The 19,677-nt window shown below is 44.6% G+C and overlaps 1 protein-coding gene across 1 annotated transcript; it reads left to right on the top strand.

The window, feature by feature from the left end:
• The first annotated feature begins 12 nt into the window (after positions 1-12).
• Positions 13-19,355, top strand: DDX24 (DEAD-box helicase 24). The gene is made up of 9 exons (XM_058567607.1): positions 13-80; positions 1,347-2,066; positions 8,643-9,170; positions 10,241-10,394; positions 10,924-11,439; positions 13,461-13,536; positions 15,674-15,862; positions 17,144-17,273; positions 18,816-19,355. The coding sequence occupies exons 2-9, from the start codon at positions 1,352-1,354 to the stop codon at positions 19,079-19,081; spliced, it is 2,574 nt and encodes an 857-aa protein (XP_058423590.1). The 5' UTR covers positions 13-80; positions 1,347-1,351; the 3' UTR covers positions 19,082-19,355.
• Positions 19,356-19,677: the final 322 nt, after the last annotated feature.

The raw sequence follows: 19,677 nt of genomic DNA, 5'->3' as shown, positions 1-19,677 counted from the left end.
CGCCCCGGAACTGCGGGCAGCGCTGCAGCTGAGGGGCTGGTGCGGAGGTTTCTGAGGCGGCTGGCCGGCGTCTCCACGCGGTGAGTCCCGGAGCTGGAGGCGGGGGGTCTCTGCAGGGCGCCCAGTTCTCGGTCCGGAGAGGGCGGCCGCCGGCCCAGTCAGGCAGCCTGCGCGGCCCCGCGCCGGGGCCCCTTCTGTGTTCGTCAGGGCCCGGCGGCCTCGGCTTCACCGCTTCGTGCGCGCGTTCGGGCCTGAGACGGGGCCGAGCGCCGGTCACGGGCGGGCGCCACGAGGAGGGACCCGCTCGCTGCTCAGGCCGCGCTCCGCGTCCTGGCCCCCGTGTGCCCGACTACCGCCCCTCTCAGGGTTGAGCCCGGTTGTTGGTGGTCGTGGCGCAGCCGGGGCGGTGGGCGAACCTTCCCGCGTCTGAGGTGCTCACCTCGGGAGGCGCCATCTAAGCGGTTTGGGACCTGCGTCACCTTTGGGTATCCGCGTAACGATCCAGTGAGACACACAGCCTCAAAGTCACCCCCATTTCACACACGGGGAAACCGAGGGTCACAGGGATTAATATATCCACCGCCGACCCGGAGCTGGCCACCAGGGGTCCGGATTTGAACCAGGGTTTACCTCTATCTTTTCCCCAGGATCTCGTATTTTCTAGGCCTTTCTGAAAAGGGAGAACATGGATCGCGGTCCACTCAGTTTTTGCTTAAATGGTTTTCAAATCACTTAAAACGTAATGAAAAGCTGGACGGGTTTTAAGCCATGTTGTACAGGCCAGGATGGTGGGACGGGCATTTGCCCTCTTGGGGCGAGGCTTGAGAAGGAGGGAACCTGTGTGCACTTTTAATAAAGCTGGCCCCCTCAGGCCCCCACCGCCCAAAAAAATCCCGGATTCTTATTCTGCCTTTAGAATGGCTTGGGTGCGGCAGGCTTTACATAATTTTCTTTATTTGCACAAAACATTTTTGTGACTTAGATATTATTAGGCCCCTCCCCCTTTTTAGAAGATGAGAACACTGAGGTTGGAGAGGTTTAAGCGGGACTGTCCAGGGGCACACAAGAAGTAAGTGTTGGATCTGTAGTGCACCCCAGTTCTGTCTCGTGTATCTTTGCTCCATCTCCTGCGTCTGCTCTGTTCCAGGCCAGGCTGCCTGCTCTGTGGGTGTCTTTCCTTCCCTCTTTGATCCTCTTTAGCTGGAAGCATCAGTGTTGGAGCCGTCTTTGTGTCCTCGCTTCTTTGCAGGGCCTGATACTCTCTAGGCTGCTTGGAAGACATTTGTTGCCTCAAAACCCTGTGCTTCTCTTTTGCCAACCTAATGGAACATTTCTTTTCTTTTCAGCAACCATGAAGTTGAAGGAGAAAAAATCAAGGCCAAAGCCGCCAAGCTATGGCAAATTTCAAACGAAGGGAATCAAAGTTGTGGGAACATGGAAGCAGGTGAAAATTGACCCAAATATGTTTGCAGACGGACAGATGGATGACTTGGTGTGCTTTGAGGAGCTGACAGATTACCGGTTGGTTTCTGCTGCCAAGAATTCTTCCAGTCTCTTCTCTAAGGAGAAGCCCAAAAAGAGAAAGGCACAAGCTCTTTCAGAAGGAGAGGAGGAGGGAGAGTCTAGCTCCTCAAAGAAAAAGATGAAGTTGAAGAAGAGTAAAGATGTGGAAGCGGAAGGAACCAGTACCCAGAAAGAGTTTAAGGTCAAAGATGCTGAGCCAGAGGCCCAGGGAGATGGCACAGTTTGTCCTGATCCAGAGGTAGGGGAGATGGCATCAGAAAGCCCAGCCCAGACTATTCCAAAAAAGAAGAAAAAGAAAGGAAAAAAAAACTTGGAGCCTTCCCAAGGTACTACTCCAAAGGTGCCCAAAAAAGCAAAGACGTGGATGCCTGAAATGCATGACCAGAAGGCAGACGTATCAGCTTGGAAGGACCTGTTTGTACCCAAGCCAGTTCTCCGAGCACTCAGCTTCCTAGGCTTCTCTGCGCCTACACCAATCCAAGCTCTGACCTTGGCACCTGCCATCCGTGACAAACTGGACATCCTTGGGGCTGCTGAGACAGGTAGGGGTATTCTTATCTGGCCAGGGCTAGATTGCTTCTGGATTGAGCCTGTGGCTGCTAGCAGGCTGGCTGGCTGGGAAAGAGGAGAATGTTGGGAACATAACCATAAAAGCGGTGTTGAATGAAGGTGTTTAGAAGTTAGCTAGCTCTGGGTTGAAATCTGTCACTTCCAGGTTGGTACCCTAGGCAGGTCACTTTCTCTCTCTGAGCTCTAAGGTGTCCGTTATAAAATGGAGATAATAGCAGTATCTAGTTTTACTATGTGGGTTAAATGTAAATGCTACAGTAAACTAAAGTTTACACAATATGTTGTAAGTGAGCCTTTTCTCAATGTCTCAGAGGGGTAAAGTAAGGCTAAGATCAGCCCTCTGGACAGGTAGATCTCCATTAGTATAAGGAAGAAGTGTCTAATTCTCAAGAGTTGTCCCAAGATAAAAAGGGCTGCTTTGGGAGTTGGTGTGTTCATTGTCATTGGAAGGATTTGAGTGTGTGGTAGGGAATCGTCGGGTAGATTTTGTAGGCAGATTTGGGCATGAGGTGACTATTGGGACTAGGCATTGTTTAAAGTTCCCTCATTCCCTGGGCCTTCTAAGACTTTGTAAAGCGATGACAGGTTCACTCACCCTGGGTAAACCAAACTGCTGACTGGGGGGAGGAGCTTGTACTGCTTGGAACTGATAGTCCAACTAGACCAGCAGTAGAATATATAGATAGAAATATAACGTGAGCCACATAATTTTAAATTTCCTAGGAGCCATATTAAAAAAAGGTAAAAAGAAACAGGTGAAAATTAATTTTAACAATATATTGATTTAACAAATTATATAAAAAATATTTTAACAGGTAATTAATGTAAAATTATTGAGATATTTTACATTCTTATTTTTATAGTAAGTTTTCAAAATCTGATGTATATTTTGAACTTGTAGCACATCTCAATTTAGAGTAACCACATTTTAAGTGCTCAGTAGCCATATGTGGCTAGTGGCTACTATATTGTATTGCATAGGACTAGACCATCTAAACACTTTGTTTTTGTGTGTGTGTGTATGTGAGGAAGATCAGCCCTGAGCTAACATCTGCCAATCCTCCCCTTTTTTGCTGAGGAAGACTGGCCGTGGGCTAACATCCGTGCCCATCTTTCTCCACTTTATATGGGACGCCGCCACAGCATGGCCTGACAAGCAGTGTGTCGGTGTGCGTCCGGGATCCGAACCTGCGGACCCCGTGCCGCCAAAGCGGAGCGCGCACTTAACCACTGTGCCCCCGGGCCGGCCCCCATCTAGACGCTTTGTGCCTTGGGTTTCTGGAAAGGTGGTCAGGAAACTTGGGGTGAGGTCCTATAGAAGAGTCATGTAGAGGGAAGAGCAAAGAAACCCCAGGAAAGGAGAATGGAGGTAATAATAATAACTTAGAACATTTACTTAGCATTTAAAATGTGTCGTGCAGTGTTAAGTGCATTATGTATTATTCCCATCTTACTGATGAGGAAAGTATCCTCACACAGGGTAGTCAGCGTCCTTGAAACTGCACGGCTGTAAGTAGCAGTGCCTGGGTTCTAGAGTAGGTCTGTGTGCTGTTAATCGTTCTGCTGCACTGCTTGGGTGTGTGCAGAGGCCTCAACTAGGTTTCTGGAAGGCAGAGGCAAGGTCGTCTGAGCCGCTGTGGCTAGTGCCTGACATTTGGATTCATACCACAGCTCCTTTCAGGCTACCCCCGTGGAATGCCGTAAATCTGCAGGTCCTAGATTCAGAAAGACTTTTGGGGCTGTGGACAGACTGTTGCCCATGCAGACAATGGGTATATCCGTCATCCCCAAAAGATGCTTTGGGCCCCTTTGTAATCCCTCCTTCACTGGGCCCCCCTCCTCGTTCATTCCCAGGCAACCTTTGATAGGCTTTCTATCACTATAGATTAGTTTGCATTTTCCAGAATTTTATATAATGGAATCATACAGTATGTACTTTGGGGAGGGGGATGTCTGTTCTTTTACTCAGCATACTTTGAAATTCAACCATGTTATTGCAGTTACCAATAGTTCGTTCCTTTTTATTGATGAGTAGTATTCCAATATATGGATATAGCACAATTTGTTTATCCATCTGTTAATGGATATTTCTGTTCTTTCTAGTTTTTGGCTGTTACAAATAAAACTATTATAAGTATTGGTGTATCAGTCATTCTATGGATATGTGCTTTAATTTCTTTTTGGTAAATAAATACCTCGGTGTGCAGTGGTTAAGTCTTAAGGTAAATGTAACTTTTCAGGAGTTTTGCGAAGTGATGATACCATTTTACATACCCATCAGGTTAGGAGAGTTCGACTGGGTCCATGTCTTTGCCAGTGCTTGATATGGTCAGTCTTTAACTTTATTTTAGTCTTAAAATTTAGAGTTAAAATTCCTTGTGGCTTTAATTGGCATTTCCCTAGTGACTAGTTGAGCATCTTTTCAAGTGCCTGTTTCTCATCCATATTATCTTTGGTGGTGTCTGTTCAGTTCTTTAGCCATTTTTTAATTGAGTGGTTGTTTTCCTATTAATGGAGTTCATTGTATATTCTAGATACACTCCTTTTTCAGCTGAGTTGCATTTTTTTTTCTCGCAGTCTGTGGCTTGTCTTTTCATTCACTTGACAGTCTTTCAGAGCAGGAGTTTTTTATGTTGATGAAGTTCAGATTATCACTTTTTCTTTTTTCAGATGTGCTTGTCTAAGAACCCTTTGCCTAACGCAAGATCACAAAGATTTTCTCCTATGATTTTTTTCTAGAAGTGTTACTAGTTTTAGGTTTTATATTTCAGTCTGTGATACTTATTGGGTTAACCCTTGTTTATGATGAGAAGTATGGATCTAAGTTCTTATGTTTTTTTTCCCATATGGATATCTAATTACTCCAACACCATTTGTTGAAAAACTATCCTTTCTCCACTGAATTGCCTTTGCATCTTCTTTGAAAATCAGTGACCATATAGGTGTGGGTCTGTTTGTCTATTTCTGGAGTCTTTTCTTTTCCGTTGATCTACTTGTTTATCTTGACACTAATACCTAACTGTCTTGGATACGGTAGCTTTAGCATAAGTCTTAAAATCAGGTAGTGTAAGTCCTCCAGCTTTGTTCTTTTTAAAAGTTATTTTGGCTATTCTAGGCCCTTTGCATTTCCATATGAATAATAAAGTCAGCTTGTCAATTTCTACAAAAAAGCCATCTGGTATTTGGATTGGGATTGAGTTGATTATAGAACAAACTGAGGACAATTGACATCTGGACAATGTAGAATTTTCCATTCCATGAATGTGGTTTATCTCTCTGATTCTTTTTAGGTCTTGAATTTTTGTTAGCAATGCTTTGTAGTTTTCAGAGTATGCCCATCTATTGTTAGATTTATCCTTAAGTATTTCACGTTTTGATGCTATTGTAAATGGTCACGTGAAATTTTCTACTTCTGATTGTTGCCAATAAATAAGAATATGATGGATTTGTATATTGATCTTGTTATCTCGCAACTTGTTACCATCAAATAGTTTCTTGAAGATTATGTGGGATTTTCCATAAAGATGATTATGTCGTCCCGTCTGGATGCCTTTTATTTTTGTCTTATTGCACTGGCTAAAACTTCCAGTACAATTTTGAATTGAATTGGTGTCATGGGCATCATTGCTTTGTTCCTGATCTTTGGGAGAAAACATGCAGTCTTTCACCATTAAGTATGATGTTAGCTGTAGATTTTTTGTAGATGCCCTTTATCAGGTTGAGAAAATTCTCTTCTGTTTCTGATTTGCTGAAAGTTTTTATCAGAAATGGTTGTTGGATTTTTTCCAACACTTTCTGCATATGTTGAGATATGTTATTTTTCATTTTTAGTCTGTTGATGAAAGTAATTTACACTGATTGATTTTCAAATACTAAACTTACATTCCTGGAATAAATTGAACTTGGTCACAATGTATTATTCCATTTATATATTGTTAGATTTTGATCTGCTAAAATTTTGTTGATAATTTTTGAATTTCTGTTCATGGGATATTGGTTTGTAGCTTTCTTTTCTTGTAATGTCTTTGACTGGTTTGGAATCAGAGTAATGCAGGCCTCAGAATGATATTCGAAGCATTCTCTTCAATTTTCTGAAAGATTTTTATAGAATTAGTATTTTTTTCTTCCTTAAATATTTGGTAAAATTCGTCTGTGCCTGCGCTTTTCTTTGTAGGATGGTTTTTAACTACATAATCAATTGCTTTAATATATTAGAAATATTTGTGTTATTTTTTCTTGAGTGATAGCTTTCTACTTACACTTCAATTAGTTTTTGTTTTGTGTATTTTGAAGCTCTGTTCTTAGGTGCATAAATGTGTAGGACTGTTATATCCTCTGAATGAATTCACTCCTTTTCATTATGAAATGGCTCTCTTTATCCCTAAAGTATTCTTTGTTTTAAAATCTCCTTTGTCTGCTATTAATGTAGATTTTCCAGCTTTATTTTGATTAATGTTAGCATGATGTGTCTTTTTCCATACTTGTACTTTTGACCTATTTTCTTGTAGGGAGCATATAATTGGGTCTTGCCATGTAATCTGACAATCTCTGTCTTTAAATTGTGGTGTTGAGGTCATTTACATTTAATGTGATTGTTGGTCCTGGTTGGGTTTTAATCAGTTATTTTGCTATTTGTTTTCCTATTTCTCCCAGCTATTCTTTGTTCTTTCCTCTTCTACCTTATTTTGGATTGAATATTTTTTTGTGATACCATTTTATCTCTTTGATTGTCTTATTAGCTATAACTATTATGTCCTTTTAGTGGTTGCTTTTGGGTTCATAGTATGTATCTTTAATATATCGTAGTCTACCTTCAAATGATAATATACTGCTTTACATATACAGTAGTCCCCCCTTATCTGTACTTTCACTTTCCATGGTTTCAGTTACCCACAGTCAACCTTGGTTCAAAAATATTAAGTGGAAAATTCCAGAAATAAACAGTTTGCAAGTTTTAAATTGTGTGCCATTCTAAGTAGTGTGATGAAATCTCATGCCATCCCACTCTGTCCTGCCTGAGATGTGAATCATCCCTTTGTGTTCATATCTAGCGTGTATGCTACGTGCCCGTTAGTGGCTTAGTAGCCTTTTTGGTTAACAGATCTGCTGTCATGGTATCACAGTGCTTGTGTCAAGTAACCCTAATTTTACTTAATAATAGCCCTAAAGTGCCTTTAATCTCTGACTGTGCCTAATTTCTAAATTAAACTTTATCATAGGTATTGTATGTATAGGAAAACACATAGTATGTATAGGGTTCGGTAGTATCCACAGTTTCAGGCATCCACTGGGGGTCTTGGAACAAATCCCTCACGGATAAGGGAGGACTGCTGTAGTACAAGAACCTTACAAGAGTGTATTTCCATTTTTCCTCTTCATTTGTGCTTTTTGTTTTATACTTTATATTTGGTAGAAATCCCAAAACACATTTTTATTATTTTTGCTTTAAATGATCGATTGTTTTTTAAAGAAGTTTAAATAAGAAAAAGACTTTTTTTTATATTTACCCATGTTACCATTTCTGGTGCTCTTCATGCCTTTGTGTAGATCCATATTTTCATCCAATATCATCTTTTCTTCTAGAAAGACTTCCTTTAATATTTCTTGTAGTCCAGGTCTGCTGATGATAAATTATTTCAGCTTTTATATGCCTAAAAAAGTATTTTGCATTTGTTTTGAAAGAGATCTTTGCTGAGTGTAGAGTTCTAGATTGTCAGATTTTTTTTTCATGTCTTCAAATAAAGATGTTACACTGTCTTCTAGCTTTCGTTGTTTCTGATGAAAAGTGCTGGTTTTCTTAGCTGAAGTTTTATGGGTCTGTTTTCACTCTTTCTCTCTTACAGTACTTTGTTTCCTTGTGGGTTATTTTTTACTGAGAGCTAGCTGCTCATTTTCCTTCGAAAATTATTTGTGAGAATTCTTTGAGGCCTATGATAAAGGTTCTTCCTCCAGAGATCATTTATTTGCTTCTGTTTGGGGAATTATAACTTGAGAACTACTTTAAATTCTCAGCTTGAGGTGTTTTGTTTGTTTGTTTTGACCACTTAGATGACGTGAATTTGGGCTCCATATACATTCAAAGGCCAGTTTGAAAATATTCACACATAGACAAAAGTGTGCTATTTTAAAATTTTCCCAAAAACTAAGAAAATTTTTTTTTACTCCCTCCTTTCCCACCAAAGAAAGGTCTTGGGAAAGTATTATATAGATTTTCTTTCCCCACCCACCAATGTGTTGTTGCTCCTTCTCAACGACAACAAAATACACAAAAAACTTGCCCATCTCTTAGGATTTCATTGGTTGGACATTTGTCTGTAGTTCATTATTGGTGACCTCAGGCCTCAATGCCAGTCTGCCAGACTTCTCCTCAGGCTCCTAATTATAGGTGCGCTCTGGTTGCAGTGCTGTAGGGGAACCTGTGCAGGGTGGACGAGCTTTGGGTTGGTCAGAGTGATACCTGACTATTTCAGGGTTCTTATTCTGTGTAAAAAGTGTGTGCATCTGTTGATTCACACTGTTTTGTTTGTTTGTTTTGTTTTACTTCTAAGGAAGTGGGAAAACTCTTGCCTTTGCCATTCCAATGATTCATTCAGTGCTGCAGTGGCAGGTGAAGAAACAGCCTACCCCAGCTCTAAGTAACACAGGACCGCCATCTGGCGAGACCAGAACCGAGGCTGGAGCCGAGGCTAGATCACCAAACGATGGTGGAACTGAGTCTGGAGCTTTGCCTGATGAGATTGGAATTGAGAGTGAAGCGCTGCCCAGTGAGGCTGGAGCGAAGGCTAGAGCCAACACTGGAGCTACCATCCCAGACCAGGTGCTGCCCCTCTGTGATGATGATGCTGGGGAAGGACCTTCTTCCCTGATCAGAGAGAAGCCTGTCCCCACATGGGATGAAGAAAAAGAGGAAAAAATTGGTGAAGAGCAGACTGGAAAGTTAAAACAAGAGTTGGGTGGCAAAATTGCCACCTGTAAAGCACATCCAAAGCATCCTCTGCTTGGACTGGTTCTGACTCCCACTCGAGAGCTAGCCGTCCAGGTCAAACAACATATTGATGCTGTGGCCAAGTTTACTGGTGAGGTTTAGGTTCCATTTAATAAATATTTCCTGACAGGATCCTGGATGCTGGGGTGGCAAAAGTGAAGGAGCTGTGGCTCCTGCCCTCTGGGGGAAACCTTTGTCATCTGCCAGAGAATTAAGCCATACAGAAAATTATTTGAGTGACACTTTCTCAGTTCTCCCAATGACATATAGCTAATGCCATTCTAGATGGATAGGAAATAAGTTAACTTATTGGTTACAATGGATGCTTAGGGTAGGGGCTAGCAAACTACCGGTTTTTGTAAATAAGTGGCCACACGTTTTTGTTTACATATTGTCTATGGCTGCTTTTTCACTACCAAGGCAGAGTGGAGTAGAGTTAGTAGTTGTAACAGAGACCATTTACCCCACAAGGCCAAGAGTGTTTGCTATCCACCCTTTAAGAAAAAGTTCACTGACCTCTGCCTTAGGGCATTAGAACTTAAGTCTCTCAGGGAATTCCTTTTGGTAAGGGCTGCACAGTGGGAATTTTAATTTTATAATAAAAGCACCAGTTACTTACCAAGCTCTTAGTATATGCAAGAAACATTGCTAAGCACTTTGCCTGCGAGATCCTGTATGTTCCTTCCATACTGGAACCTTGAGAAGTCCTCCACGATAGAGGAGAACAGAACACAGCATTAGAGGAGATTCAGATTAATTCTAATTGAGGGCAGTGAGCAGGGTTTCCTAGGGGAGGTGTTTTCACAGCTGCAGATAACATTATTCACAGCATGGTGGTGCACCACTGCTCAGTTTTTCCAGAGCTTTGGATGTAAGCATGCCTGAGGTCAGATCCAGCCCTTCTGTTGTGGTTGAAGGGGACGGAGTAGAAAGAAATGAAGTTGGGGGAGTAGGCAAGGCCCAGATCATAGAAGACTCGGTGAGCCCTCTAGGAGTGGCGCCAACAGTCGGGCCAGGCCGGCTCTTTTAGCTCCCCCCTGGAGAGGGGAGCTATGCTGGTAACTGACTGCATCTGCTAATTTGGGGGTGCCTGTGTCAGCAGTGAAAGAAAATAAGCAGCCAGACTGATGAACAGTGTGCTTTATGTTTTGTGTACCATAGGAATTAAAACTGCTATTTTGGTTGGTGGAATGTCCACACAGAAACAGCAGAGGATGCTGAACCGCCAGCCTGAGATTGTGATCGCCACTCCTGGCCGGCTGTGGGAACTAGTTAAAGAAAAGCACCCTCATTTGAGCAACCTTCGGCAGCTCAGGTGAGAAAGGGGAGCTCTCCCCTCACCCTCCCCCTCTCTTCTGAAGTGGGCCTGAGGTGACATGGGAGTGTGTGCACTGCCTTCTCCCTGACACAAAGTGCCATGGTGTGGTACCAGCCAGACCTTGGCCTTTAGAAAACCCAGCATGGGGTCTGGACTGGTGACGTAGTGGTTAAGTTCACACACTCCACTTCAGCAGCCCCGGGTTTGCTAGTTTGGATCCCGGGTGCGGACCTACACACCGCTCATCAAGCCATGCTTTGGTGGCATCCCACATACAAAATTGAGAAAGACTGGCACAGATGTTGGTTCAGGGACAATCTTCCTCAAGCAAAAAGAGAAAGATTGGCAACAGATGTTAGCTCAGGGCCACTCTTCCTCACCAAAAAGGAAACCATGCATGAGGGAGATTAGTTGAGGTCCTGGTGTGTATTTGTGCATCAAGGGTGGGGGTGGTGGTAAAGTGTGCTGTAGATGACTCCTCTTACCTGCTACTAACCAGGATATGTGGGTCTCTCTGGATCTGCAGGTGCCTGGTGGTCGATGAGGCTGACCGGATGGTTGAGAAAGGCCACTTTGCTGAGCTCTCACAACTGCTGGAGATGCTCAGTGACTCTCAATACAACCCAAAGAGACAGACGCTTGTTTTTTCTGCCACACTGACCCTGGTACATCAAGCTCCTGCTCGAGTCCTTCACAAAAAGCACACTAAGAAAATTGACAAAACTGCCAAACTTGACCTCCTCATGCAGAAGATTGGCATGAGGGGCAAGCCCAAGGTCATTGACCTCACAAGAAATGAGGCCACGGTGGAGACGCTGACAGAAACCAAGATTCATTGTGAGACAGATGAGAAAGACTTATATCTGTACTACTTCCTGATGCAGTATCCAGGCCGCACCTTAGTGTTTGCCAACAGTATCTCCTGCATCAAACGCCTCTCTGGGCTTCTCAAAGTCCTGGATGTCATGCCACTGACCCTGCATGCCTGCATGCACCAGAAGCAGAGGCTCAGAAACCTGGAGCAGTTTGCCCGCCTGGAAGAGTAAGTCACGCCTGGCCCCAAAGCCCAACACCTAGCCATTGGGTCAAGGTTCCCAGAGTAGTGGAGAGATTGGTAGGAAGCTACCTTGTGTCACGGGGACCTTATCAGTAGAAGGTAGCCTTTTTTTGCACAGCACGAGGCAGACTCACCGTCATCTTAGTACATTTGGTTGCTGGTAAAGCCCAACAGAAACTTCCTTAATAGTGAGTAACGGTGACAATAATACCTACCGTTAGTGAACACTTCACAATAGATTAAGTACCATGCCAGCATTTTAGTTACATTATCACATTCCTTCACTTCTAACATCTTGAGAAGAAGCAGAATAGATTCATGGTTAAGAGCACAGACTAGGACCAGACTGCCTGAGATCAAATCCTGGCTGTGCCACTTCTGGCTGGTCAAATTACTTCTCTGTGTTTCAGTTCTTCATAGTTGGTGTAATAGGAGAAGCTACCTCAGAGGGTTGTTCCAAGGATTAAGTGAATTTATGTTTAGAACAGTCTCTGGCACTTAGTATGTACTTGCTAAATGTTAGCTTTAATGCTTACCACTTATCTTTATTATCATTATTCGCATTTTATAGATTAAAAAGGGAGGTTTAGAAAAGCTGATCAGCTTGCCCAAGATTTCTCAGCCTGGAAGTGGCAGAGCTGGGCCTCAGACAAGCAGATCCTGGAGCCCATGCTGTGTCCTGCCATGCTGTCATTGTCCGTCTGCTTTTGGGCCAGACTGATGCTCAAGCAGCAGGGTGCAGATTGTCAAGATGAGGGCCTGGGAAGTTGAGGCCAGCTCTAAATTGCCTTTTGCCCACAGTGTTTTATCAGGTTGCGGGGTGAGTAATTTCTGTAATAAATGGTTTACCTTTGTTTGAATGTTAGTAGGCAGGTAGTGGTATACTGAATCGGGTTGGCCAACTATGGCCCACGGGCCAAATCCAGCTCATTGCCTGTTTTTATAAGTACAGTTTTATTGGAATACAGCCAGGCCCATCTATGTATCGCCTGTGGCTGCTTTTGCATCGTAACAGCAGAATTAAGTAGTTTCAACAGAGACTATCACCTGCAAAGCCAAAAATAATTTATTATCTGGCCCTTTACAGAAAAAATTTGCTGACCTTGACTCAGAGCAGTGGTTTCATGTTTTATGAACTTGAGTTTACATCATATTCCCAATCCTAAGCCCTACCTCAGAGAAACAGAGAGTGAGGACCCTGGAGGGCCCAGAATCTTAAGTTTTTAACACATAGCTCAAGTGCTTTTGACTTTCCTCAAACTACACATACATTGAGAAACATCACCCAACACATCCTACCCGGTGCTGACTAGGAGTCAGGCTGTTTCAGGGGTTGGGAATAGAATAGTGAATAATGCAAAGTCCTTGCTCTCGTGGAGCTTACATTCTAGTGCAGGGAGATAATAAATTGAAAAGTTTGTCATGTGGTGATAAGTGCTGAGAAGTAAAGTTGTGTAGAGTTGTGCAGACTGTGGGCGTGTGGTCAGGAAGGCTTCTCTGATAAGGTAAGATTTGAGCAGAGAGCGGAAGGAAGTAAGGAAATGTGAATAGCTGAGGAAGACCTTTTAAGGCCTAGGATGTAGCAAGTGCAAAGGCTTGGAGGCGAGAGCACGTTTGGCATGTTTGAGGAAGAGCAGAGAGCAAGAATGTCTGTATGACTGGAGGGAAGTGAGTGGGAGAGTGATAGATGAGGTCACTGATCTAGAATGTGTGTGGCCTCATTTAATTCACTTGAGGTGGTCTTTTATTATTGCCGAGTATGGCTTATTGATTGTGGTCATTGAGACCCAAGTTTGGATCCTGGCTTCACAGCTGAATAGCCATGTATGTACCTTGGGAAGTGAATCTCTCTGAGTCTCAGTTTCCTCATCTGTAAATGGGAGATAATAGTATTATGTTGTAGAGTATTTGTAAGGATTGTAGTGTTTGCAGTACTAAGCAGGTAGTAAGAATTCATTAATGATAGCTATTAGTTATTATTAATGAGCTTTCTCTCTCCACCACAGTTGTGTTCTCCTGGCAACAGATGTGGCAGCTCGGGGCCTGGATATTCCTAAAGTCCAGCATGTCATCCATTACCAGGTAGGGGCATCAGGGAATGTGTAGGCATCTCCCAGCATTGAATGGGGAATTTTTAAAGCAAAGCTTGGAATTTTTAAAACAAATTGTTAGTCCGAAGGCCTGGTGCCACAGAAAATACCACTGGCCTCTAGTGACTGAGCAGCTGCTGCCACTTTTGGAACATTGTGGTGAGATTTATTCGCAAAACCTCTTGGTATTGTCTGATGTCAGATAGCCCCTCTCTCTTTGACTTGGGCAAACTACTTGATATTGGCAGGTTAAAGTCATGGTTTCTTCCATGAAATGGGCATAATAAGTTTAGCATGTAAAGTGGTTACCTTGGTGAAGAGAAGTAGAAGAATGTGGTACTGAAGACCTGCCTGGGCTTAAATCCCAGCTCGATAACCTTGAGCAAGTTATTTAGTCTCTTTGTACCTCAGTTTTCTCATTTGTTAAATGGCAGTTATTACAATCTCTACTTCTCTTATTAAAGTAAAATAAGTTATTATGTGTGAATAGCTTGGAAAGCCACATGGCACACTGTAAGCACTCACTAAACATTAGCTGCTGTTAATACTGACATTAATAATAGTGCAGGCCACCAGTAAATAGCTTAGAGTGGTGGTTAGGAATGTAGGCTCCAGAGCCACATTTCCAGAGTTTGAATGCTTGTCAGCTGCTTCATAGTTTGTTAGCTTTGGGTGTGTTACTTAGCATCTGCAGTTTCAGTGTCGTTGTTTGTAAACTGGGAGTAATAATGCTACCTGCCACGTAGGCTTCTCAGAAGAATTGAATGAGCTAATGCTGAGGAAGCACCTAGCTCAGTGTGGGTACTCAATAAATGGTAGGTATTCTGGCATTATTTCTCCTTTTTAATCCTGTGCTTTTAAAAATCTTTTGGGGTGCCAGTTCAGTTTAGCAAATCTTTATTCTTCCTCTTTTTGAGGATGAGGCTGGGTCAGTTTTTATGGGAGATATCCAGATGGACAAAATACAGTCCTAGCCCCTAAGAAGTATCAAATCCGCTAGAGGAGATGAGACGACCACAGCCATAATTTAAGACAGAAGATATTAGGAAGTTACAAAATATAATGGGAGAGAGAGGTAACTTCTCGTTTGGGAGGTTGGAAAGTGCTTTCTGAAGATGCTTGGCATTTAAGGATGGAGAGGACTTGCGCATGTAGGGTAGGCAAGGAAGGAGTAAAGAACATGTGAAAGTGGGCAGTTGGCTGAGAGTGAGAAGAGGGGCTATGTTGGGAGAGGAAAGTGAAGAAAGGCAAATAGATCTCATTTCTAGCACCATTATGAGCAGATCGTTGTGCTCAGAGCACTGCATTGGAAGACATGAGTGTTATCTGGGCTCAGTGGAGAAGACTCTCCTTGATTAGTGGTGTGTGCCAGGGGAGTGGGGGAGGCAGGGATTGTCAGCCCCCATGCTACCCTCTCTGGATAATATTTTCAATATATATTGGAGTAGAGGCAGTGTGGTCGAGGGGTTAGCATGGTCTTTGAGCTGTACTGGCTTCAGTTCAAATCCCGGCTCCACCACTTAATTGGATAACTTAGGGAGCACTGCTTAACGTGTGGTTTTCAGTTTCCTGGTGTATAATATGGCTAATCATAAAAGCATCTATTTCATGTTATTATTGTGAGGAATACGTGGGATAATACATGCAGAGTGCTTAGAATTGCCTGATACCTTGTAATCACTCAGTAAATGTTGGTTATGACTACCATCATCAGTCATCCATGCAGAGTTAATGAAGAACCAGTGGCGTTTCTTTGGTTAGAGTGGGTATTATGGTCAGAGCTGTGACTCAGGGAGATGACACTGACAGCTCTGGGCTGGGTCAGATGGAGTGGGGAGGACTAGAGGCCAAATAAGAAGTGACTGCCCATGTCCAGTTGAGTGGTCATGAGGGCCTCAACCGGCACAGGGGGCATGGGAGGGCACAGCCTGCACAGTGAACAGGCAAAACCTGGGGACACTTTGAATGTGGGACTAAGGGAGAAGGGCTGGATCTGTCCACAATGCTGGAGAGGTTTCTAGGTGCCTGGCTAGGACGGAGGAGGGTTCAGTATTGGATTGCTTGCCCTGAGGGGAAGAGCAGTGTTTGGTGATGGCCATGTGTTGACCTCCCAGTTCCTCCTCTGGCAGGTTCCTCGCACCTCGGAGATTTATGTCCACCGAAGTGGTCGAACTGCTCGTGCTACCAGCGAAGGCCTCAGCCTGATGTTGATTGGGCCTGAGGACGTGATCAACTTTAAGAAAATTTATAAAACCCTCAAGAAAGATGAGGACATCCCACTGTTCCCTGTGCAGACAAAGTACATGGACGCAGTCAAGGTAAAAAGATAAGTTAAAAGCCCAGTGCTGATGAGGGAGGGATCGTGCTGCTCCCTCACCTTGCTGTGAGACTCTGGTGGTATAACTCTTGGAAACTAAGTAATGGTTCTGCCAACAGCTAAACAGGGCAATTTGTAAAAAAAGGAATGGCATTTTACCAGGCAGAAGGGAGAAAGGATGAGTGGCCAAAAGTGTGAGGAATTTTCTTCCGGCACCCTTTCTTCACTGTCTGCCGCTGAAGCGTCCACCACCACTCCCCTCCATTGGACAAGGGCAGTAAGCACAGCTGCCTGGACATCCCATTGGATGGTTGTAGGGAAGTGAGCTCAATATGACTTGCTGAGGCAGATACTAAAGGTCTGTCGCATCTCTGTAGCAGATGCTGGTAACTCCTACCTTTGGGGTTTTATTTTAACTCAATAGGCATTCACTGAGCAGTGCTGCTTACTATGGGCAACAGAGTGTCAGGTACCAGAGCGGGACGGGTTCTTCTCCATAGAGATCCACTGGCTCGTGAGGCAGGCCGAGCCATGCTAAAGTGAGGACTTTATGGAGCACTGTAGGACTGGTGGGCCTGTGGTTATATAGGTAGGAGGTGAGGGTTGCTCTGTGCCTCCTGCAGGCAGAGATGTGGAGAGGTGAAAAGGAGGTGGAATTCCAGGAATTGAGGGAGCAAAAGCGTGGAACAAGGACTGTTGGCTCTTCTGGCTTGAGAGAAAGTTAGCCATGTGGGGAAATATGGTGGGAGATGAGGATGGAAAGGTGGAGCTTACAGAGAATCCTAGTAAGGATTAGGAGCCACCCTGGCTTCCCGTGACTCCTTTCCCCCACGTCACAAGATCTGACATGGAAGAGAGGGAAGGCAGTTCTCTGAGTTTGTTGTCCCTGGGATTGAGAACTGGGCCCTAATTCAGCACTGTTGGGGTGTTTCAGGGTCCCGGCTCAGCTGTGGAAGCCAGCTGTGCTATCTGGGGAGAAGCATTCCCTTTGGACACCTATAGATTGGCAGTCCAACTGAGGTGGGCTTCCAAGGGGTGAGGCTGTTCAGGTTTGTTGTTTGGAAAGCCGGCTCTTGTGATTGCAGTTGTACACACTCACGTGTAATGATTGCCCTCTGTGCTTTTATCAGGAACCAGGAGAGATGCATTTTGATGGGAGCTGAGCTGCCTCTCACTGAACACTGGTCTCAAAAGCTTTTCTAAAATACAGCTTAAATTAGACGTTGCTTCCCAGAGGCCTGAACCCTCTGTCAGATGAACACTTGCTGTTCCTTTCCCCCAGGAGCGGATCCATTTAGCTCGACAGATTGAGAAAGCCGAGTATCGGAACTTCCAGGCTTGTCTACACAACTCTTGGATTGAGCAGGCAGCAGCTGCCCTTGAGATTGAGCTGGAAGAAGAGATGTATAAGGGTGAGTGGGCTGGATGGGACTTGAGCAAGGGTACATTCAGCTTCTTTCTTTTCTTTGTTTTTCCCTGCAACTTTTGTTTTGTTGGAACCTCCCCACTACCATGAGTGCCGACAAAATCAGCAAGATGCCTTTTTCTTCTTTGTGACAGGCCCTGGTCCCAGATGAGCCTAAAGCCCTTGGCCTTTGTTCCCTCTCTCCTGTTTGGACCCCTCAGCTGCCTCCCTCATGTGGAGAGGCAGTGGAGTACCATGATGTCGGGGGCCTGCTCTGCAGCTAGACTGCCCGTGTGTGAGTGCTGGCCCATTCCCTTACCTGGCTTTGTGACCAGGTCAAGTTCCTTAACCTCTCTGTGGTACCCAGGCTGTCCTCACTTATAAAGCACAGGTCATAAAGAACCTATCTCATGGAATTGTTAACGCGAAGATGGCTTGAATTGAGTGTCAAGTGCTTACAACAGTGCCTGGCAAATAGAAAGTATGTGATACATTTCAGGTTACTATTTGTTTTCATTATTGTTATGTTAACCTGCCTTCCGAGCTGACAAAGCAGTTTGGTCATCATCTCATCTGATCTTCTCCGCTGTCGCATGACAAGCAGGGCAGGAATCATTATCCTTTTACATATGGGAACTGGAGGCTCATAGAGGAGAAGTGATGTGTGTGGTTAAACACCACCACCACCAGGCATTTCCTGAGCCCCTGCTCTGAACCTGGGCCAGAGGCTAAGGATTCAGGGATGAGTCTGTGTGGTCCCTGCTCCAGGAAAGCTCCTGAGTCTGAGAAGTGGTAGAACCATATCTAGAACTGACAACCCCAGAGTCAGGTCCAGTGCTCTTTCTACCCCACAAGAGGGCAGCGCAGCTGAGGTGTTGGTCTCTAGTGCCAAAGCCAACAAATTCAGAGGCAGACTTACTGGTGTCTGCCTAGCATGGAAGCTAGGAACCAAACCAGTGGAACTGATGACTGTGAGGTGATCCTCCTGGTAGCTCGGGCTTGGGGCTTGGGGCTTGGGGCTTGGGGCTTGGGCTGTGCATGCACAAGGCCCTAGCTTCCCTTCCTGAGGACAGGCTGGCATGGAGCCCTTTGGCTGTGCCCCCCTCCACAGGTGGAGAGCTGGGCTGCGTAGACTGTGTTCACTGTCTCCTGAGGGGTTTGTAGCTATCGAGTCAGCAAACCCCAGGCAACAAGTGGGTTGGGTCGTAAAAAGAAAACTGATCTTCAGGTCAGGAGGCTTGGGTTCTGATCTCAGTTTGACAGCTAGCTCTGTGACCTTCAGCAAGTGACCTGAGTTTCCTCAACTGTAAAATGAAGATAATTCCTGTCTTAGAGGGTTTTTGTGAGGAGTAAAGGACAGAGTATCCCTGAGTATCCCTCCTAAATTGTGTTATAAGTTAGGCAACACTGGCTTCCGCAGAGAACTTTTGAGCCCTGCCTCCCCAAAAGACTTCCAGAATATTTTTCATCACAAATATTATCCTCCAAGGGAAACAAAATGCTTCTACACATCTCAGTCAATATGATCTATTTTGTATTGTGTTTCAAGGAGGAAAAGCTGACCAGCAAGAAGAGCGTCGGAGACAAAAGCAGATGAAGGTCCTGAAGAAGGAGCTGCGCCATTTACTCTCCCAGCCGTTGTTTCAAGATGGCCTGAAAACCAAATATCCAACTCAGTCTGGCAGGCTGCCCGTGCTCGTGTCTGCTCCGAGAAATGCTGAGTCTGCTTTGAGCTGCCTCTCCAGACAGAAGAGGAAGAAGCAGCCGAAAGAGCAGCGGCAGAGACAGCTGCAGCCAAGTACAAGTGCAAGTTAACTGCCCCCCAGGTCAGCGTCTTGGTGACCGCACGTCGTGCCTGTGTTCTCTGGTTATATGGAAAACCTTCCCACCTTTCACTTCACTCCACTCTCAACTCGTTATAAAAATTTCCCTCTCTTCCGTGCCACCCCCATAGCGGGAGAGACCTCACGCAGATTTGTGTTGTTTTGGAGTAAGAATTCTGTGCAGCAGCTTACGTATTTCTGTTTCAGTGTTTACAGGCTTCTTGTATGTTCAACTTGATTTCCAGAATTAAAAACAATAGTCAGAACCAGCATGTCATTCTGAGTTTTGAACCAGAATATGGGGGACACTGTCATAGTCCTCTGGCTGCAGGATACACGTGGAGTGTCTCACCCCACTGGACAGTGTGGATGGAGCATGAGGCCTGAGAGTTGTGCAGATGACTATAAAATCGTCTCTGCCTGGATCCTCAGCCTGTGTTCTGCTTTTCCCCACAGCGGAATCCTAACAGCTCCTCATCTCTCTATCACTTGCTCACAGCTATTGTCTTGCTGAGCCACCCTGGGAGGTGGGCAGGGAAGGGTTGCCATCCTTGGGTTCCAAGAGAACACAAGCTTCCTTAACACCAC

The sequence above is a fragment of the Diceros bicornis genome, chromosome 24 (assembly GCF_020826845.1).
Source record: "Diceros bicornis minor isolate mBicDic1 chromosome 24, mDicBic1.mat.cur, whole genome shotgun sequence".
Classification (NCBI taxonomy): Eukaryota; Metazoa; Chordata; class Mammalia; order Perissodactyla; family Rhinocerotidae; genus Diceros; species Diceros bicornis.
This window is presented reverse-complemented; position numbering and strand designations above follow the sequence as displayed.